The 21,894-nt window shown below is 54.2% G+C and overlaps 1 protein-coding gene and 1 non-coding gene across 5 annotated transcripts; one reads left to right on the top strand and one right to left on the bottom strand.

Annotated features, from left to right (window-relative positions):
• Positions 1-40: 40 nt before the first annotated feature.
• TRNAF-GAA (transfer RNA phenylalanine (anticodon GAA)) lies at positions 41-113 on the top strand. The gene has a single exon. It is a non-coding gene; the product is annotated as a tRNA-Phe (tRNA).
• Positions 114-2,995: 2,882 nt separating this feature from the next.
• On the bottom strand, positions 2,996-20,427 carry PWWP3A (PWWP domain containing 3A, DNA repair factor). 4 transcript variants are annotated; one of them, XM_070793504.1, is made up of 15 exons: positions 20,226-20,365; positions 19,176-19,304; positions 18,514-18,599; positions 17,364-17,434; positions 15,382-15,798; positions 15,106-15,216; positions 14,129-14,230; positions 12,372-12,442; positions 10,989-11,065; positions 10,474-10,534; positions 9,123-9,198; positions 8,808-8,858; positions 7,914-8,350; positions 6,822-6,910; positions 2,996-4,354 (listed from the first exon to the last, which is right to left on the bottom strand). In XM_070793504.1, exons 2-15 carry the CDS (start codon positions 19,230-19,232, stop codon positions 4,300-4,302), a joined length of 1,761 nt encoding a protein of 586 aa, XP_070649605.1. In that variant the 5' UTR covers positions 19,233-19,304; positions 20,226-20,365; the 3' UTR covers positions 2,996-4,299. The 4 variants fall into 4 exon arrangements, with proteins under 4 accessions (XP_070649605.1, XP_070649603.1, XP_070649602.1 ...); XM_070793502.1 differs by having other exon boundaries at positions 15,106-15,798; positions 20,355-20,427; XM_070793501.1 differs by having other exon boundaries at positions 15,106-15,798.
• Positions 20,428-21,894: the final 1,467 nt, after the last annotated feature.

Below are 21,894 nucleotides of genomic sequence, written 5' to 3'. Positions count from 1 at the left end.
CGGGGCGGAGTCAGGACGCGAGGACGGCCCTTGCTATCCAGCCGAAATAGCTCAGTTGGGAGAGCGTTAGACTGAAGATCTAAAGGTCCCTGGTTCGATCCCGGGTTTCGGCAAAAGTTTTGGCGCTGCTAGCATCATCCTTCTCTTTGACTCAGAGCTGATACGTGGATGTTGACATTGGCTTATGCCAACGCGGGAGGGCTTGAATGGAAAAAGGCCTCAAACCCGCCTCGCCAATCCCCAAAACTGTGAATCCAGCCCCAAAGCACCGCCCTCTCCTACCTCGATTTTCAATGTATTTTAAGTAGGTAGGATTAGAACGAATGCTAATTGTAAAAAGAAACACTGCTAAACACCAAAAGCGGCAAAAGGGAGTTTGCAAAAACATCTTTGTCTCCGGTTTGTGTGTGTGTGTGTGTGTGTGTGTGTGTGTGTGTGTTTAAAGTTAAGTATTTATATTTGGCTTCATTGAGTCTGCTGCTGCACAGGCTTTTCTCTGTTTTCGCAGAGCGGGACAGTAGTTGTGTCGCAGGGGCTTCGTTGCTCCAACGCATGTGGGATCTTCCTGACTAGGGATCCAACCCGTGACTCCTGCATTAGCAGGCAGACTCTATCTGTGGACTGCCAGGAAAGTCCCTCCTATGTGGTTTAATTGTGACAATCCTGTGGGGCACCTGTTCTACCCATTTTACGTATAGGGAAACTGATTCTTAAACGGGGGAACTCAGGTGAGCAGCAGGGCTCCTCCTGGCGGGCGAGGACCAGCCCAGGGGTGTCGGGGAGCCTGGCGATAGAGGTCCGGGCAGGGGCAGGTGGGATCTGGCCGCCCTCACCATCCATCTCCAGCACATGCAGGAGTAAAGAGCAAGTGGGGCCGAGGGGAACCCTACAAGTCCTCAGTTCCCAAGACTGGCCAGGCTGTGGAGCTGGCTTTTTGTTTTAAAATTTTAAATAAATCCAAATAAGTTAATTAATTTAAAAAATGAAGACCCAGCACAGCCAAAAACAAATAAGTAAAAAAAAAAAAAAAAATTTACGGTGGTGGTGGGGGGCGGGAGGCTTCTCTGGTGGCTCATTGGTAAAGAATCTGTCAATGCAGTTGTTACGGGTTCAATCCCTGGTCCATGCAGATCCCACATGCCCTGGAGCAACTAAGCCCTTGTGCTACAGCTATTGAGCCTGTGTTCTAGCACCCGAGAGCCACAACTACTGACATAGGGGGCCCTAAAGCCTGTGCTCAGCAGCAAGAGAAGTCACTGCAGTGATAAGACCACATATTGCGATTAGAGTAGTCCCTGCTTCCGAAACTAGAGAAAAGCACACACAGCAAAGAAGACCCAGCACAGCCATAAATAAACTGTTGATTCAGAGAAAAGTTGTGAACATAGTACAGAGCTTGCTATGCTCAACACCCAGTGTCCCCTATTGCCAACATCTTACACTCACGTTCACGATTCAGGAACCAATGTGGATACATCGCCCTCACGTCACAGCTTTAAAGAGCTCGTTTTCTCCTCACGTCCTAGTCCTGTGAGCCAGGCACCTGGGAGCCGAGCCCCTAGCCCCACCCAAGCCTTCAGATGGTGCAGCCCCAGACGGAGATCTGAGACCACAGAGTGGCGCACAGGAGAATGTAGTTTCTGGACAGCAGGGGCCGGTTTCACTGCTGATGCAGGGCTGGACAACTCAGGCACTGGATGGGGAGGGAAGAGCCTGATCAGGAGCTTGGGGTGTCCTGGGAGAACCTTCAAACAGGCAACCCACCAGAAGCAGGTCTGATGGGGCAGGGAGTAAACAAGAGGGCAGGCAGGGAGGAGGGATGAAGAAGACAGGGAGGGGGGGTGGGGGTGGGGAGCAGGGCTAGAGGAGGAGCAGGGAGGAAGGCAGAGGGGCCAGAGGCAGAGGGAAGCTGCAGGGCGGGGAAGGAACGCGAGCAGGGGCTGGGGGAGGGGGTGCCCTGACAGGAAAGCCTGGAGGGAGAAGCCCCGCCTCAGAGTTGAGAGGCCATGACCACACTGCCCAGACATGCATAGCTGATTTGAGATTCTCAGCCTGCTCGCGTGTGCCAGGCATTCCTCGTTTTAATCAATTTCCCGAATGATGATGGGCTTAAAGAAGTGCCCAAGTAAACGCAGGGAACTCCTCCCCAGGAAGCAGTTTTGTTGAAATGTGCTGCTCCTTCCATTGGGGGTCTGATCACCCCCTCACGCCATCCGGGCTGGAGCCAGACAGGTGAAGCAAATGCAGCAAGAGCGTACTGATGAGCTCTGGGGTCTGGGTGGAAGGAGGGTCAGGGAGGGCAGACTGGGAGTGTGACCACGTGGGAGATGACCAGACCTGGGGGCAGCAAGGTGGCCGTGCAGAGGCGCAGGCAGCTTTTTCTAGCTGGCTGGAGCCCAGGACGGCTGAGGGGGGACCGCAGGTGACGGGGTGCAGGGAATCTGGGGCTTTGGAGGACAGGGATGCAGGAGGCCACAGGCCAGCTGGTGGGGGCCCCTGCCTGCACTCCTGTGCTGGGTGCTGTGCTGGGTATGTCTTCTTGATGCTTCAGAAGCAATCCGTGTGCTGACTTCCCCAGGGAGCTGGGGCCAGCTGGCAGGCCCTTCTGAACATCCCTCACCTGGTGAGCCAGTTGGGTCAGCTGGCTCCAGCTTCCTTACCGCTGCCTGATACCACCTGGGGGCATCAGCAGGTCCCACCCACCACCGCCTGCCCTGGTGGATGGACAAAGCTTGAAGACAGACATGCTCAGAATCCACAGAACACAAGACACAGTGAGAGCTGAGACACCGGGGGGGGGGGGCAGAAGCCCCCAACACATCTGCTCAGCAGGGCACAGTGCATCTATAGACACCTGCTCTACTCGGCCTGGTGTGGGAACCCCCTCCCCAGCAGGGTTAAGGGCCTCCAGAAGCAGTTGTTGGGGACAATGTGGCTGCCTGAGTGCCTGTACATGGTGGGCTGCAGGCGGATCCCAGAAAAGAATAAGCAGGGCTGCAAAACGGCCTTTAATTCCAGTCTCAACAGTTCAGTTCCACAAGCAGACCTCAGAACAGATATATAAAAATACCCAACGGTAATGGAATAGTTCATGTGGTCCCCTGCCCCCAAGAGCGTACTGCTCTCCACCCGGACCTGTTTCAAGAAGGCTCATTGTCAAAGCACCTTCCAGAAGCGGGTGAGTCCTTCCAAGTCAGCCCAGCCAGGACACCCCTGGGGTCTCCTTGGAGGGTGGCTCAGCCGGACCTCGGGCCAGCGGCTGCACCTCTGCTCAGGGTCATGCAAAACCAGCAGAGAGGTCACATGCCGGTTCCTGGTGCCTGCAGTGATGGCTATACCTCCTTCCTCCTGGACCACTCCACTCTGGTCAGGGCCCACTCCTTCACCCCTCCAACTCCCTAACCCCCACAAGAACCTCTCCCCACTGGCCAGGCTCAGACTTTGTGGTGCAGCCATCACAGTGGGGACCTGGCTGTCTCCTTCCACAAGCAGCTCGTCAGCTTAGAATACATAATCTGTGGTGTATAGAATTTCTGTGACCGCACAGAGGACCCAGCCTTCAGGCAACTGTCTCCGAAGTGGGGGCCCCTAGCTTGGGACCCTCGGGCGGCAGGGGACCTATCCATGCTCTGGCTTTAAAACAAAGGGCTGGTTTCCGCAGGTGCCAGGCCACAACCCCACAGCCCAGGCCACATGCACAGTGACCCTGGCCAGGCTGGATGGGAGCAATGACCACTAGGGATTGTCACACCGGCCCAGGAGTGGGCTGGGTGGAGAAACCCACAGAGAGACCGAGGAGGAAGTGGCTGGAGAGGTTCAAGGTCTGCCTCTCCCCTGCCCGAGTGCCAGCAGAGGCAAGAGTGCGGACGGCAGCTGGTCTCTGGGCTGCCTCTCATAAACACCGGGTTTTCTCAAAAACACAGAACAGAGGCACAGCAAACTCAGGAGCCAGTGTGAGAGGAACCGCACAGAAGAGAGAAACAAATGGAAAAACACACTGTGCCGGGAGCAGCACACTCGTATGTCTTTAAAACTCCTGTTGAATGTCAGATACAATGCTTTTTAACATAAAAAACAAATGTGCACCTTCTATGAACCTACACAGTACAGTCACAGGTAATGATGTGAAATTTAAAAAAAAATAAAATAAAAAATAAAGTGTTTCTTTTCTTTAAAAGCCTGTTCTGTTGGGAAGTATACCTTCCACAAGAGCCAGGAAAACAGAACCCACAGACAGAAGGAGGCAAACGGCCTGCCCGGCCCCCAGAGCGCAGGCATGGAGCACTGCCACCGCCTGCTTCAGCATCGCCGATTCCGTTCTTCTAGGAGCTGGTTATCAAATATTTCTTTTTCCCTGCAAAAACAAAAGGAGATCACCTCATTTTACTCAGTAATTTTGTTTTAATAAACGTCAACAATCTTCCAAGGCAACAGAAATAAAAGCAGAAATAAACAAATGGGACCTAATCAAACTTACAGGCTTTTGCAAGGCAAAGGAAACCATCAGCTTACAGACTTGGAGAAAATATTTGCACGTGATGTGACTGCCAAGGGCTTAATCTTCAAAATATACAAACAGATCGTACCACTCCATAACCAAAAAACATACAAACAACCCATACCACTCCAAAACCAGAAGACAAATGATGCAATTGAAAAATGGAGAGGACTTATATAGACATTTCTCCAAAGAAGACAGATGGCCAAAAGGCAGATGAAAAGATGCTCAACATCACTCATTATAGAGAAATGCAAATCAAAACTACAATAAGGTCTCACTTCACACTGGTCAGAATGGCCACTGTTAAAAAGTCTACAAATAACAGATGCTGGAGACAGTGTGGAGAAAAGGGAACCTTCCACTGTTTGTGGGAATGTAAATTGGTACAGCCACTGTGGAGAACAGGATGGAGGCTCCCCTCAAAATTATTAAAAATAGAGTTGCCGTATGATCCAGCAGTCCCACTCTTGGACAAATATCCAGATAAAACTGTAGTTCAAAAGATAATGCACCCCAATGTTCATAGCAGCACTACTGACAGCAGCTAACGCATGAAAGCAACTCAAATGTCCATCAACAGATGACTGGATAAAGATGTATACACATACACGATGGACTACTACTCAGCCATGAAAAAGAATAAAATAATGTCATTTGTAGCAACATGGATGCAACTAGAGATTATTACACTAAGTGAAATATTTGTAGTTTTTTTTTTGCCACACAGCATGCTGTGCCAGATCTTAGTTGCCAGCTACAGATGGAACCTGATCCCAGTAGAGAGAATGTGGTGTCCCAACCACCCAGGAAATTTCCATGCTAAATGAAGTAAATCAGATGGAGAAAAACAAATACTGTGTGATATCACTTTATATGTGGAATCTAAAATATGACACAAAAGAACTTCTTTACAAAACACAGACTTCACAGACATAACTTATTGTCATCACAGGGGAAGGGTTAGGGGAAGGATCAATCAGGAGTTTAACAGATGCAGACTGCTATGTATAAAATAAATGTCAAAGATTAACTATAAAGCACAGGGAACTACACTCAATATCTTCTAACAAACTGTAGTGAAGAGAACCTGAAAAAAAAAAAAGATATATACACAAACAAACATACATATATACTGAATTACTGTTTCCCTGAAAATAATGTAACGTTATAAATCAACTACATGTCTATTAAAAACGAACAACCTCCGTCATCCCTTAAACAAGAAGTGAGTGTTCAGTGGGGACACGGTTTCATAGTGTCCTGGAGATGGCGCGGATGCTACACAATATGAATGAGCTTAATACCACTACGATGTATGTTTAAAAGTAGGGAACGTGGTGAATATTATGTATATTTCACCACAATGGAAAAAAAATAAACTACAAAGAAAGAAGATGAAGTATCAAGTCGGCCTTAAGTGACTATCTATTATCAGGTAGGTGAGTGGCCGCTCCTCTCAGGCTAAACAAGAAACGTGACCCTGAAGGGGATGCCCTTGAGGGAAATGGGACACGGCAGCCTAAGGACCCCACAAGGAGACCTGACCTTGTCTCTGTGTGAAGGTTCAATGACCTGTGTATAAGAACTAAACGCAACTATGGTGTGAGAAGATGGGGGAGGTGGGTACATTGGGATGGACCCGCTGGACAACTAAAACCCAGCCCAATGGAACCCTGGCCGCCCAGGCTCAGCCGCTTGGACTGTGTCCCCAAGGCAGCACACAGTGACTTGTGCAGCACACAGCACCCCCCACCCCGCCGCCTGAGACAGGACACCCTCTGACTGGCGCCTGAGCTTGAGGGAGGCACTGGATGGTGAGGGGCCACTTGGACCTCGGTCTCCGAGAGCACCTGCTCTCTATGCGGTTACATGGATGGCCAGCTGACCACTGAGACCAGGGACAGACTCCATTGTGAGCGCCTGCTCGGCCCTGGCCCAAGACCCTAGTTGAGTCTTCAGCCTGTCAGGGCCACGCGGCCGGCCTGCTCCCAGCCAGCCTGGCAGCAGGCCCAGAGCCGGGATTAGGGGCTGGGAGGCCAGCCTGGGGCGGCTCACCATGGATGTAGAGGAACATCTTGATCACTGCATTCTTCCTGCCAGCCAGGGATGGCAGGCGGCAGCTGCCGCTTAATCTCAAGGTTTCCTCAAACAGCCATGGCAGCGAGGTGACAGGGGAGGACAAGGGGGAGGTGGACGTCAGCCCTGAGGATCAGTTCAGATGAGGTGGGAGCAGCTCTGCCCACTCAGACCAGCGGCCCAAAGGCCCAGCCACCGGCATGCAGAGACAGAGCCCTCGGGACACAGTGTGTGGCCCACCCACCGGGAGCTCAGCGCCGGTCCTCGGATGTACTTCTCCTCGGCCGTCTTGTAGTCCACTGCATCTACTGCTGAGATCGCGCAGATGATGGCCTGCAAAGAGGCAGCACGGGTCAGGCTTGGGCCGTGTGTGGCCACTCACACCAGGCTTGGAGAAGACCACAAAGGTGGACAGTCCAGTCGCCAGGGCCCTCCCAGCACCGGACTCACACATGCACACCATCTGCGAAATCTCTGCTCCCAGTGAAATCGTCAAGATGAGAGTTCATGGCACTCAAAGCAGAGAAAGGCAGGACCCAGGATGTCCCTGGCGCCAAGTGGCTAGGACTTGGTGCTCTCACTGCCAAGGCCAGGTTCAATCCCTGGTCAGGAACTAAGATTCCATAAGCAAGATAAGCAGCGCCCTCCCCCACCTCCAAAAAAGGCAGGCCGCCAAACAAAAAGCAGCTGTAAAAATCTGAGTGAACCAAAACAAACAAAAAACACAAAGTGGTAAACTGAATACACATTAGATGTCTGGTATCACAGGATCACTGTTAGTTACTCCAGATGAAAGTGTATTGCAGTCACTTCAAAATTCTTACAAAGTCCTTCTCGTTCCAACCAGGGATCCCTCACCTGGGCACGGCTGACATGGGGCCGTCCTGGGCTGTAGAGGGTAGAGCAGCGTCCTGTTCTATGCCAGAAGCATCCGACTTGTGACAACCTCAGAAACCCTCAGTGTCCCCAGGGGGCAGGGTCACCCTTCCTACACTCACATTACAGTGTGTCCAGAAGAAGGGGCTGGAGGAGCATATGGAGCAAGGCCACTGCTGCAGATGGGAATGGACACATGAGGGTTCACAGAGTTGCTTTATTTTTTAACGTACTTGAAATTCTCTGCGGTTACAAAGCTGCTCAGTGTTCCTGAGCCTTCTGGCAGTCCCACACGTTCTGTTCCCATCCGCAGTGCCCTCTCTGAACTGAGGCTCAGGTGGCACCAGGTTCAGGGAAGAGGATGGAAAACGACACCTGGCCCCTCCACCTCGCTGCACGCCCTGGGAGACCTTCCCCCCCCACACACACCCTGCACGTGGAGGACCCACTGACCACTCACCTCAGGCAGTAACACGTCCAGGATGAAACGGATGCCGTCTCCGTGCCCACGTGCCAGCAGCTGGCAGCCTGCCTGCTTGTACACACCCTGCAGGTACTTGACCACCAGGTCCAGCTGCTCCTCGTCCTCCAGGTAGGTCTCCACACAGGTCATGTACTGGCCAGAGCTCAAGAAGGTCTTCAGCCACCGGGATGGCTTTCTGTTCCTCAGGATGGCCCGCAGGTGGCTCTCGGCGCCCCGTGCCTTCACAATGTACTCCACCAGCTTCTGGTTGGCCCGATCCCGGGCGGCCCGCGAGCGGTCGGGCAGCACCTTCCTGTAGGCTGGCCTCCTGCCCTGTGGGCTCCCAGCCACAGGCTCCTCGGGATCTCCCCCACTCAGCTGGGGGAACCTCGTCCCCTGGACGTCCTGCTGGATGGACTTGCGGACAGGGGAGCCTGTGAAGGAAGCAGAAAACTTCCCCTAACTGGGCGCCCTCAGCAACCATGTGGGAAGGGGCCAGGACACCCCATCTGGGCAGGAACCCCCACAGGACCCTCACCGCCCTTCCCAGCTCTGCCCCCTACTGCCCACCCCACAGAACCAGCATCAGCTCATCTGCACTGCTCCATAAGGACCAGTGCCACTGAAAATGCCCAGGACGAGGCAGAGGGGATGAGCCACCCAGATGCCCCAGCTCTGCACACTTGGCGAGTGGCTACAAGTACAGACGGTAGGTGGGGGCCCCTCAGCAGGGGGATCCGTGGGGCCTGGAGACTCGGGGGCGGCTGCACGGTCAGCCTCAGGCTCGAGACGCGCTGCCCACTGCACAGCCCATCCAGATATCAGACAGAGAAACTGCCGCTTCTCGATGGCTAGGAAGCAAATCCTGCTTTGAAGGAGTTGGTGACTTACTTATGTCAGCCGCATAGTATTCCAGGAAAGAGCCGGCGAAGGAGCCACAGCCTGCAGGGCAGGAGGGGTGCTGGTTACACAGGACTGACGGTACCAAGCTGCCTGCCGGGTGTACACCTCGACTGCGATCAGGAACTGGCAGAGCACCCTACCCCGCCCCGGGCAGTGAGCCCCTGTGGATGGAAACCACCTGCATGCAAAGGAAACTGTCCTGTTTGGAGCCAGGATGGAGAGGAGAAGCCCACCTGAGGGCCAGGCTGTGCTCACCCTGGGGACATGAAGGGAAGCCCACATCACTGCCCCAGCCCCACGCACCGAGCCGGACCCTGTAGTCAGTGATGAGGGAGACACACCAGCCGATGGCCTGGGCGAAGTCCTCCTTTGCCTCGTCCTGCAATGAGACCCGGACGGCGGTTGTCAGCAGGAGGCCGCAGGCAGCGCCTCCCTCGTCCTGTGTCCTCAGTCCCTCGGCCAGGAAGGAACCTGAGCAGGGCTTCCGAGGCACGTCTGAGGCCGAGGCTGCTCAGAAAATGGTCACTCATGGGCCGAGCCCTCAGGGCCAAGAGAGAAGCACAGACCTGAGAACAGGAACGGAGAGACCCCACCCCACTGCAGCCGATGGGCCAGCAGAAGGAGAGGACATAGGGTGTGTGAGACTAAGCCCACAGGAGAAGCCTCTGCGCCTGCGACTCCAAACAAACACTCCTCCCAGAGTGTTGGTGGGAGGAGGGTGCTGCCCCCAGGGTGGGACACCCCTGAGCTGGGAGGACCAGCGAGACCAGCCCAAGACCCACAGGTGTCTGATGGGAGCAGGCAGGAAACTTAGGGTGAGGAGAGTGCTCGGGCCGTGGCCAGGCTCGCTGACAGGCACTTGGGACAACTGGGGTCTGGCCCCAGGACAGACAGCCACTCCCACAGCCCATTTCCAGGAAATAGGAGAATAGCGAGGGATGCCCAGACATCAGGTCATTTATGGACAACATGCCATCTCTGCAAACCTAGGCATCCCCCTGGTATTTAATGCACATGATCTCAACCTCAATTCCTGCTCTCCTCCTGCCCCCCACCATCATTCCTGAAAGCCCAAGGATGCGCTCCACATAGGTGCCGGCCTTCCAAACAGCCCCCACATACCCTAGGCCCTAGCTCACTGTCCACGTCCAAGACGCTGCTTCCCAAGCAGGGAAGCCTCATCCCATACAGAGCCTGAACCCTCTGACTGGGCCAAGCAGACGCTGGCATCAAGGTGGAGCTGACACAAAGCACTATCTCAAATTAGACACAGTGCTCTGCCTGCACCAGCTCCCAGGGCGCAGACAGGCGGGTCACAGGGCCATGAGGCGGCCTCCCTGAGGAGCGCAGTCCACAGAATCACAACCCCATCTGGGGGCAGCTCAGGGCCCTTGGCCTCAGCCTGAGCCCTACCACCTCCCCTCCAGGGGGCACCCTGTCCACTACCAAACAGCCACCCTGCACAGGGTCAGGGGGAATGGTGGGCAGCCTCCCTGGAGGCTGAGACTCTAGGGTGATGACCTCCAGCAGAGGAGGCGGGGCCGAGTGCCACTCCTGCGATGGCCAGTGTCTGAAAGTACACATCGGGGCAGGGGACAGGGTTACCAACCACCAAGCCAGCAGCTCAGAGAAGCATAAGGAATCACCCACTCACCAAAAGCGCCTGCTTCTCTTTGCAGTCAAAGTGCTTCAGTCGTCGGAGCAACACTGAGATACTAGGAGCAGAAAGCAGAGATTAATGGGACTGGTGCCATCTCATGACCCAAAAGCAGCCCTCCTCTGGGAGAGCCCCACTCATGGGGGAGGAGGCCCCAGGGAGCCAGGTGTACCTCCAGGGGTCCCTAGGCACCCCCTCCTTGGCAGTGGGGTGTTTCTAAGACTGGCTCTGGGCAGACGGTGCTTCTGTCCCACGATAAAGGTCTATGGGGATTACCAAATGGTCACCTGGCAGGGGGTTGCTCACAGGCCTTCAGGGAGCGAACTGTGCTGTGGTTTGTGGGGGCCAATGGCCATCCAGCAGGGCTGATTCTGGAAGCCGACAAGCAGTCTGGAAAACCCAACTGTCTGGCCAGGTGTCTCAATACAGCCTTTGTGGGGGTGCTCCATCAGGGGTCAACCTCAGGGCCCCCCCACCTAGAGCACTGGGCAGAGCAGATAACGGTGCTTTACCCTCTCCCTCTGGGGTTCATGTTCCCTTCAATGAAGAGCACGCTCGCCTTCTTATCTCTCCGCCTGACGCTCTTGACCTGTAGGCAGACCCAAGAACACAAGGTGTCCAGCACCCAGGACCCAGGAGGCTGTGTTTGTGTTTTCAACACTTTCGTGGTGTCACCTTGTCAAGTGTGTGACAAGAAAGGTGGCTGGCCCGGGGTGACCAGGGCACAGCTGACACGAGGAAATGCTCAGCAAGCACTACCCGGCTCCCAGCACTGTTACAGCTGAGCAGAAGTGGGTGGGGTGGGTTCTGGTCAGTTTTATAAAAGAGGAACCAGCCGCTGTGAGTGCCCTTCCTCCCGCTGAGTCTTTTCAGGCTCAGGGCACGTTCCTCCTCATTCTGGGGGACAAGTAAAGCGAGCTTGGGGAGGTCCACAGCCAGGGGGTGGCTGGCCTGACTACCCCATTTCCTGTACTCACTGGGAATTTACAGTGCTGGCCCCAGTTAACCAAAAGCTCCCCTGGGAACTGGTAAACAGGGAGGGGCACGGAGAAGGCTGCCAACCACAGGGGGACATGGTGCCTCCGGCAAGCAAGCGCTAGAGGAAGGGAAGGAGCCCCGACGGTCAGGTCCCAACTGCCGAGGAGCTGCAGGGGAGCCAGGTTCACCTACATGGCCAAGCTTTTTCCACAGACACCATGCAGGTTTAATCCTGTCCTTCCCAAGACTGCCAGTCACGTGCCTGGAGGCCATGCTGACTGCGTGAGCCGAGACTCACTACAGCAAAGAAAGCTGCTCCACAGGGCAGAGACCTTCCAATTCACTGCCTCTTCCCCAAATTAAAGACCTATAGCTAGAACCCTGAGAATCCTGTCCCTGCTGGAAGAGGACACAGGATAAATTCAGGCGAAAATAGAAGGGGCAAAGGCAGGTGGGTGGTGCCCTGGCTCAAAAATTCTCCACCTGACCCACTGTGTGCACCCTTCAGGCACTTGGAGGAGGTACGACCATGTTTAAGGGTGTCCACCCCACTGAGGGTACAGCCAAAACCTCAAACACCTGCGATTACATACGTGGTAGACCTACACCCTAACCTACAAACCAAAAAACTCAAATGTACAAAATTTAAAATGAGCAAATACTGGGCATTTTTTCAGAGTTGGCCTTTCTAAAGCTGCTTGGTGAAAACCTAACCTACGAGGTTCATTCTCAGCAGTGCCGGGAGGCTGAGACCCCTTGCTTAGGTGAACTTGTCTCTACATTGTTGCTCACGGACCCACCGTTTCACCAGCAACAACAGTGAAAACCCTGTCCGGGCCCAGTGTCTAGAATGGGGCACCCTGGGCTGCACACTAGGGAACCAACTGACCGAGCGGGAAGCAGAGAGGTGTTCTTACCACGGCCGGCCAGAAGGGGTATTTTTGGTATTTATGCCAGACTAGCATCCCTACTTCAAATGAACGTGGTTCTAGAATTTAAAGGAAAGAAAAAAGCAAAAAAGAGACATGTTAGATCCATATTGAGCACCAGACAAAGCTGCTTGAGAAAACACAACCACAGAAATGCTGCTCAAGCCCAGTGTTAACGTGGTGCCTGGGACAGACCCAAGAGTTGGGAAGGCAGGGTGCACTCCTGACCCTGGAACCTAGGTGCTGGCCACCAGCAGCTGGGGTGCGCATGGATTTCCTGGTGGGGACCACGCGTGTACCAGCAGGGGCGCAGTGCCACCTCTGCCACTTTTCTGAGTCTCAGATTACTCCAGGGCAAAGCACTTTTTAAACGTAGCACATAAACAGAAAGGAGACCGTGGCACACAGTGAGGACCCCACACGGGGAGTAAATTTCTGAGAAGCTCATCTGAGAAACTGGGGGCTTTAAAAAGTGGGGGGGGGAGAAGAACTATTTAAATAATCGTAAGGTAACTACAAATGATTTCTGAATAAAATTTAACTATATTCGCAACCAAAAAAAAAACAAAACCCAGAACAAGTAAATAACTCAACGTTAAAAAACCAGGTAACAAAAGCAAGCAGGGAACAGAGGCTGCTCGAAGACCCCAGAGTGAGGCTCATGGCCGAGCTGCAGCATATGACAATAGGAAGAGCTTTGAGGGACAGGGGGCCGTGATGGAGGAAGGAGACACACCTGGGGCACAAGTGGAGAGCTGGTCACCCTCGGGAGGAGCACAGGGCCACCCAGGACAACAGTCACAGGTGCAGTCAAGCCAAACACCAGCAACCAAAACCCATGGAAGACAAAAGCAGGAGAAAGGAGCTAACTCTAGGGCCTCCGGGGGCTGAGTGACCCCTCCAGGTGGACAGAAACGCCCTCTGCAGGAAGGTACGGGGCCCCTTTTTGTGCCTGCGGGAACTGATACCAGTGATGCCCCAGGAGCCCACACTGCAGGCCCCCAGGCTGGATGCATCTAGACCCCCAACAGCAGGGTAGGGCTTGGTGAGTGACCCACACCCCCACCGTCCCTCCCAGTAAAGGATGACCAGCCACCATAAGAACAATCGGAAGAGCCCATGGGAAATACCCAAGAAAGCAGATCAGCCTTCCAGCCAGGCAGGAAGGGCCCCCAGACCACCCCGTGCAGCTCTAGCCACAGTCTCTGAATGCACAAATATCTCAGGCTAAAAAGATTAAAAACAAAACAAAACTAGACTACGTTAAGATGAATGGTTAATGGGTGAGTGGAAAACTGAAGCCAGTCCTCAACTGTTTAGTTCAAGGCAACTAACTTTCCCATGGCTGGCTTGGATGCTTGGGCCTGTGTCCGATCCCTGCCCGGGAGGACAGGGCAGTTGACCTGTGCACTGCTCAGCGCCGGGGCGGGGGGCCTGCGTACACCTGGGAGGGGCGCCCACCCTGCTGTGGGGACACTGTTTGGGAGGGCTGAGAGGCAGCGCCAGGCCACACCCAACGGTGGTGACAGAGCCCATCTGTTCACTTGGCCGCCCTCCGCCATTCCCTCCAAATGGCGTCCTGGGAGCCTCCCCCAACCCCCGGCATGTGTTTGTCCTTGAGAGAGGGGAGCCAGGGCTCCCTCTCTGTGAGGTCTGGGTTCAGGACAAAAGCCAAACAGCGAAGACACCTTCCCCAGGACAGGGGATGTCAGGGACCTTACCCCAGGAAGGTGCCAGTCACTCACCGTGATATAGCAGGATTCTCGGGGGCTCCTCGTCATCCTCGTCCTCCTCCAGGAGAGAGTTCACAGCGCTCGGCTCCATAAACTCTTCAGACAATGGTCGGGCTGCCAACAAGGATAGATCAGACCTTACTAGTCACAATACTGGGGACTTACCCAGGGAACACCACCCCCTGATCCCTGAACATCAGCTCAGAGAGCAAAGCCACCACAACGTGGACTTGCCCTCAGCCTCACTCGGTGAAAGCATGTTCAACAGAGGAGACAGGGCAGGAGTGGCCGCAAGTGCGAGGAGGGCAGATGAATGAACCAGGGGCCTGTCCCTCCTAGGGTACACTCGGCCACATGGGGAGGATGCGGATCTGGGGCTGGCCCCTTCAAAGTAGTAGTCCCTGCTTCACTGCCACTGCTGGGGAGGGGGCCCCTTGAAAGGGGAAGAAGAAAGGCAGACACCCGGAGCGAGTGTGGGCAGGCAGAGCGCGGTACCTAGCCATGCAGAAATGAAGATCTCCAAATTAGCATTTCAAAACTAAGTGGGATGCTACAGCATCCCAACAGAGAAAACCATAGCGCATGGCTGCAGCCACACAAAAACTCATGCACGCGGGAATCCTGAAAAAGTCAGGGGCCTTTTAAGTGAGTTAATCACTTCTGAGATTCCTGCCAGTTTAACAGGAGTGCATTAGGGCTTCTGCAATGGGAGGAGAAAGGAGTTAATCCTCCGGGAGCAGACACGGCGGTAACGCGGCCACCGTGTGCCCCTCCAGTCCCTCCGCCGCCAAATAAAAATAAAAACACAAGTATGGGAGGCAGTTGAAGTGCTTAGAGCATGGTGGAGAGATAGAGAGAGAGGCCCCAGGAAACTTCTACTCAGGATCTGTTCTGGTAATGATCTCATTAAGATCTGGGGCCTGGCTCTAGATCGGCCACGGGAGAACCCACTGCCAACCTCTCCCAACTCACCCTCTTGGGGCCTTTACCTTCCTCCAGTGGCCGGGTGTCTGCTGCCTCCTCTGCAGGGCCGAGCTGAGCAGGGCTGTGGGGACTCATGTGAGCCCTCGGCCTCTGGCCACTGTCCAGGCCCAGGTGCTCTGCGGGACAGCCATCCAGGGGACTCAGGTCCCTGCCTCCGGGAGGCGAGCACAGGGCTGCCGGGCCGGCCCCTGTCTCACCATCTTCCTGGCCGGCTCCCTCTGAGGATGGAGCCACTCTCTGACCCGAGTGGGGTCCCTGTGCCGGGTTCCTCCCTTGTTTACCGAGAGGTGTCATCCAGTCTGCCTGCTGTTTTCTGGATGCCTCCCTGTCCTGAGCGCCACCGCTGGCTGAACACATAGCCGGGGCATCCAGGCCTCCGCTTCTCTTGAGCCCCTCCTTGTGGTCCACTCCGTACTCCAGATCCTCCTCACCAGCTGGCAGGCCGGACAGCCTCTGGGACATGCGTTCCCTCCTTGTTGGCCCCGGACTGCCCACCGTGTCTTCAAGGAATGATGGGGAAAGGCTAGGTTTGGGGGGCCAGGAGGCTGGTTCCATGGGCTTCACTCTTGGAGGCCGAGGGGTCGTTCCTTCCCTGGAAGAGCTCCCTTGTCTTTCGTTCAAGACATCCAGAGCCACGCGGAGTGACCGCCGGTAGGTCAGCTCCTCCAGGGGCGCAGCAGGAGTCCCGTCCTGTGAGGCTGTGGGACAGAGGAAGAAGAACAAAACCTGGTGCTGAGTGGGCCCCAGGCTCCAGCACCCAGAAACACCGTGCCAGCTCTGGTGTGTCGCCAAAGCTGGTCCTCACACCTGAAGAGGGGGTGATGCTTCTCACCGGCATATTCCCCAGAACCATGGACTTGGGCATCAAACCACAGCTGTTCGTTCAGGGCTGCAAGGCTTCCTTTCCCCAGAAAGCACGCTGACTGAGCCTGCCCTGCCTGGGCTGGTATACTCCTCTAGATTTCAAAACAATACTGCCCACAAAATGTATTCAGATATTTCTCAAATCGTCTCTCAGCCTTACAATTTCAATTCAATCACGGTCAATAAATAAAGGACACTGCTGGCAGGGTATTTTCGGGTAGGGGCGGCGGGGGTGGGGGTGGGTAAGAACAGCTGCCTAAAAGGCTCTTTGTGGGCCAGCAAATTGTCCACACTTCCCTGCAAGGGCGTTTCAAAGCCAGTGGACGGCATCGCAGGTGCAAAGATTCCGGCCTGACCTCCCCACCACCACAGTTTATTCATTCATTCCCATGCGCGGCTCTGGCACCCTTTATTTGAACAAGATGACGGACGCAATATCAGAACTCAGCAGGCATAAATAACACCTCCTTCGGCACAGGACTCTGCCCTGTTTAATATTAAAGGCGCCCATAAACACCAGCCCCCCAACACGATCTGCACGAACAATCAGGGCGGCTGAGAGGTGGTGGTGGATGCTGCCTGAGCTGGGCACCCCGCTCTGAGCCAAAGCCATTCCCTGAAAATGCAGGAAAACAGACCCTATTTCCCAGTCGCCGCTGGGAGATCCTGGGCAATCTTTTCACAAGACAGAAAATTCTCTGCATGTGGAATAAGCTCTTAGGTAGGCACCCAGTGGGTCTGGGAGTGGGCAGTGCACCAGGGGTTAAGCTCAGCCAGACTCCAGCCAGGTCTGTCTCACCTATGACACTGACCCTTGAGGGGATGGGAGTCAGGGCTCCACTACCAGCCTGCCTCGCCCTGCCCTTGCCCTTGGCCCCCACAGCCCTGCAGACACCAATGGCCAAAAGGCTGATGGCAGTGACACCATTTTTTTCTCCCCTAGGCTTGGGCGATAAAATGTAAATATACACCCAACTGCTTCTTAAACCTTGGACGGAGGCCAGACCAGCAACAGAATCGTTTTACAGTCTTACTACAGATAAGTGGAAAAAAAAAAAACCCACACAGAAAGAGAAGCCTCTTGCCCTTTCTTGGGGGAGGCGCACCCCTTCTGAGTGCACTGCAGGCTGTGGACGGAGCCAGCGGGCCCTGATGCTGCTGTCACTGGCCATCCGGGGGCGGGGGCGGGGGCGTGGGCCAAGGACAGGACGGGCTCAAGAAGCAGATTCTAGAAGGTTAGAGACAGCAGCTCCTCTAGTTCAGGGAAATCACGTTTCCTTGAAGGAAGGGGAGAGACAGGGAACGGGGTCACTCTGCATCCAGAAGGCCAAGTCTGTTTTCTCCCAGAACACCCTGTGCTCTTGCCAGACCTCACTGGGACGGAAAAACATGCTCTCACCTAATGAGGAGGCGATGTCTTCGATGTGCACCTTTCTCAGGACCTTGGCTTCCGCGCTCTTCACCTTAATCCTGCGGGGACAGGGACGCCCATTATGCGCCACCAGCAATGCCACCGAAACCTTCGCAAACATATTTTGCTTTAGATGACAAAAGAATCAGATTCGTTTTCTTCTTTCGCACCCTTCCACTCAAACCAGGAGTCACTGCCAACCAGGAATTCAAGCGCCTGAGGTTAGAGGCAGCGAGGACCCTTGTGAATGTGGCTTTTTTTTTTTTTTTTCCTTTCCCCTTTTAAGACAGAAAAAGGCTGGTTGGATTTAAGAGTAAAAATGAATTCAAATTGTGACTTTTATGAGGTACATCCCACTTTCAACTGCACAAATAACTCCTTTGTTAGATTTCCAGAGTGGATGATAATGTCACTAAAAGCTGTTTACAGCCCAGCAGGTGTGTTTTAGTTTAAAAGGATGCGCTTCCCTTTTAAACTCGAGTATTCAATTACTTTCCCAGCCTCAGGGAAAGTGTGAGCTGCGGACTAAGCAGGCTTAGGATCGGCTCTAAAGAAAGAAGGGTCGAAGGATGGGGACCCGGAGATGCAGGAGCAGGGGCTGATCCTGTTTCATTTTCTACTTAGAATCAGGAATTCGCCCATCAGAAATGCGCAACCTGGGCCATTTTAATCGTCCCCAGTCATCTGTGTCCTTCCACCATGGGATGTAACATGGTACCCTGCGCCCTCCATGCATCTGCCTTCTGAATGCTAAACAACAGTTTCTTATTACAAGCACAGGCTCAAACATCAAATATCCCAGAACGCAGGGGGCTGACACACGTTTCTGAAAGTCACACAAACCTATCTGTAGGAAAGAAACAGGCCTACCTGAACCCCAACGAGAGTCTACCAGCATATAATTTACACCCATCCCATTTTTGTACTGATCTCTCTGGATATCAATACCACATAGAGATTCTTCAATTTCCAAACATACATAAAATAAAATTGGTTGTTTTCCTCTTCGGGTTACTGTGACCACATTGATAAACAAAGAAGTGAGAAGACTTAAGAGCAGACTTCACTTTTTTTTGGCGGGGGGGGGTGGGGTATCACAAATCCCATGCAGGAGGACTACAAAAACACAACACTTAACTTTTTGTCTAAGGAGAGTATCTGAACGTTTAGAAAATATCCTTTTTTCCTCTTATTTTTGGCTGACTTTTCAGTTCCAGCCAGGACCTACATTAAAAAAAAAAAAAAACACAACCTTGTTACAAGCCAAAAAACACAGCTGACCCTGACAAGCAGTAGCGACATATAAACACAAATGCAGTGCATGATTCTTAAAGAATATAAGATAGGACTGCAGACACAGGGAAACTGAGGCACAAAGGGACAGCAGCAGACCGAGACCAAAAGCAGGGTCTTGCCTCAGGATTTGGCCCTCTTCCCACCACACTGCTGGAAAGCGTCCCCAAGACAGTCCTGTTATTTACTATCAGGGCTGCTTGCCAAAAATTTCCTTGAGTTACAGCCTTACATGCCTTTTTATAGCTGACACTGCTAAATTCTTTTTTTTTTTAAAGCGTGAGGGAAAAAAAAAAAAAAAAGACACTTCCAGAAGTGTAACCTTGTAAGCACTCGACCAAAACTCCATTAGACCAGGAGCAAGGACCGGTGCCAACAGATCTGAGCACCAACTGTTCAAACTCAATTATTTTGCTGAAGCGACTCCTAGGTATCTCCTGATAAAGATTTTACTTGTCACCCGAAAGTCATTTCTAATTCCTGAAATTACAGAATAATGGCTGTCACCTTTGCGGGCCATAATCGCTTTTTCCATCTGCAAAGGACATACTTGGCATCCGTCATGATTTAGACTCATGTGGCAAGTGGTAATGATTTGGCACAAACAAAGTACTTGAAGGTCTGACGCGATGTGCCCTGCAACAAAATTTGCACGGTGGTTTATAACATCATTTGCTTCCCGCTTCGACGCAACCACAATTCTTAAGGGCGAAGGTGAGCTTGGCTGATCCTCAAGTAGATGGTTCAGTTCCATCATCCTGTACCGAGGGGCTCCATGCCAAAAAGAAATGACTGGCCTTGATGCCTGGGGAGGCGCCTGGATTATTTTAACAAATAAAATTCAGTCAAATTCCCTCCCAAAGGTTCCGCCTAGATTATTTTTAAAAGGCTCCTGAATAAATCGTCCCCGTGCTGAGGGCCTGCCTCTGACCTCGGCACGAGAGGCGTTTTAAATGGTCAAAGCTTACAACCCTCCCGTGTTTGGGGAGCTAACAATTGACCCCGGCGCAAAAAAATAAAATCGGAGAAAAACGACTGCTCTTAAAGGACGGGGACAGCTGCAGGCCATTCATTACATCAACCAGGAAGGCTGATCTGGCTGCTGACAGAAAAGAGGAGCTGGGGGGTGGGGGTGGGGGTTCGTTTGTGCAAAGTTGGGGGGTGGGTCACCACAGCAGGACACTGGGCCCATTAGCAGGGGAGGGGGATTCAGGCAATAGAGGTGGGGATTCAGACAGCAAGGAGGCGATTCAGAGAGAGGAAGCCAGGTTCACGGAGCAGAAGTACGAGCGCAGACAGCAGAGGGTGGGTTCAGGGCAGGGAGGAGGGGGCTCAAGAAGCAAAGGAGAGGCTTCAAGGCGCAGAGGAAGGGGTTCAGGCAGAGGAGGAGTTCAGTGAGCAAAGGTTCAGAGAGCAGAGAGATTCAATGAAGAGAAATGGGAGATCCGCTGCACGGCGGATCACCGCCCCGGGGAGCCTCTTTCGGGGTTCGCCCCTCCCCCCAGGCCCAGCCCCGCCGCCACGGCCGGCCCGAGGGGCGCAGCCTGCCGGGCTCACCAGGCCCCTGGCCTCCCCAGTGCGGCGTCCCCGAGCCCGGTGCTGGGGGCAAGGAAGCCGCGGCGGCCTAACGGCGGTGGCACCCGTGCCGCCCCAGGCGCCGCCGCCCGCGCCCGCGCTCGCGCTCACCGCCTCCGCCGCCGCCGCCGCCGCCGCCGCTCCCGCGGGCAGGGGGCGGAGCCAGCCTGGCGTCGGCGCCAAGCCCCACCCCCGTCGTCGACCAATGGGACGCCCGCGTTCGCGTTGTGGCCCCACCCCTTCCGCCCCGCAAGGCGCAGAGTGACGGGCGGGCGCGCGCGCGAGGCTGACTGACGGGCGCGGGGCGCGATAGCTGGCGCTAGGTGGGCGGCGACGGCGGCGGCCTCCATCTTCCCGGCTCAGGCCCGGCCGTCTTCCGCCTGCGCCGGTCGGGTCCGCGTGGTCCTCGAGGCCCCTCCCGCCGAGGCCCTGGAGGAACCATTGAGAGCCTTACAGAACTTTCCAAGGCCGGAGGTGCCTGACGTGAGGCGCCACGGCGGTTCCGACCAGCATCCATCGGAGGAGGGGTCGTGCGTTTTCACAAATGACCCACTCGTGTGGGCGGTGACCCGGGAAGCAGCTACCACGCTGGGGCCTGCCTTCCCGCTGTGGAGTCGGTGTGAAGACACTGTGCTGTGAGATGTGCGATGTAGCGACCCCACAAACGGCCCCCGCCCCCACCTCAGCTCCGAGTGTGTCTGTCCCGTCAAAGGCAGAAGTTGGGATTCAGGGTGGCCCGTTCGGGAACCTGTGCTGCTCGGCCCGCCTCGTTCTGGGAAGTTTTGTGTCAAACGTGGCGGGTCCCTAGGGCCCAGCCCACGCAGGGACAGGTGACCGCTTGGCCCGTCCCGCGGGGATCAGAGTCTGGGTTAACGAGGTCGAGGTGACTAGTGGGGTTCCTTCATGGCCTCCTTACCTGAATTAATGGAAATATCGTGGGAGGGGGCAGGTGTCTCAGTTCTTTAGCCATTTGGATGTTCTGTTTCCGTCGTTTTAGAAAATACCAGATTGCGGACTTCTCAGGTTGTCCAGTGACTAAGACTGAGCTACCAATGCCGGGGGCCAGGGTTCCATCCTTGGTCAGGGAACTAGATTCCACATGCCACAGCTGAGAGTTCACAAAACTAAATGTCCCACATGCTGCAAGGAAGATCCCACGTGAAGGCAACTAAGACCCGGCCCAGCCAAATAAAGATGTTTTAGAAAAGAAAATACAGATTCCGTCCTGATACAGGCTCCCTTGCTAGGGTGTGTGTAAATACGTTTTCATGTTTGATTCGGTTCATGGTTCAGGAACAAACTTAGTATGTTTTTCTTCCCATCATCAAATTAACAAAGAGGAGAGAACTCAGGCCCTGCCCCAGCACCGGCTGTGAGATAGGCAGCGCTAATTCGGGGCTGTTGGGACGTGTGAATTGGTACCTTTCTGGAAAATGACTTGACGTTATCTGTCAGATTCCTCAGAAATGCTTCAGACCCTCCAACCCTGCAGTTTCCACTTCGAGGGACATCATAAGAATATAATCAGATGTGCACAAAGATGTAGGTACAGCAGTGTTGTATGCAATGTTACTTGGAAAAAAATCAGGAGGCCCTGAAATGTCCAGCAATAGAGGTCTGGTTAGCAAAAACACAATGGAAGCTATTTTTA

The sequence above is a fragment of the Bos indicus genome, chromosome 7 (genome assembly GCF_029378745.1).
Source record: "Bos indicus isolate NIAB-ARS_2022 breed Sahiwal x Tharparkar chromosome 7, NIAB-ARS_B.indTharparkar_mat_pri_1.0, whole genome shotgun sequence".
NCBI lineage: Eukaryota > Metazoa > Chordata > Mammalia > Artiodactyla > Bovidae > Bos > Bos indicus.
This window is presented reverse-complemented; position numbering and strand designations above follow the sequence as displayed.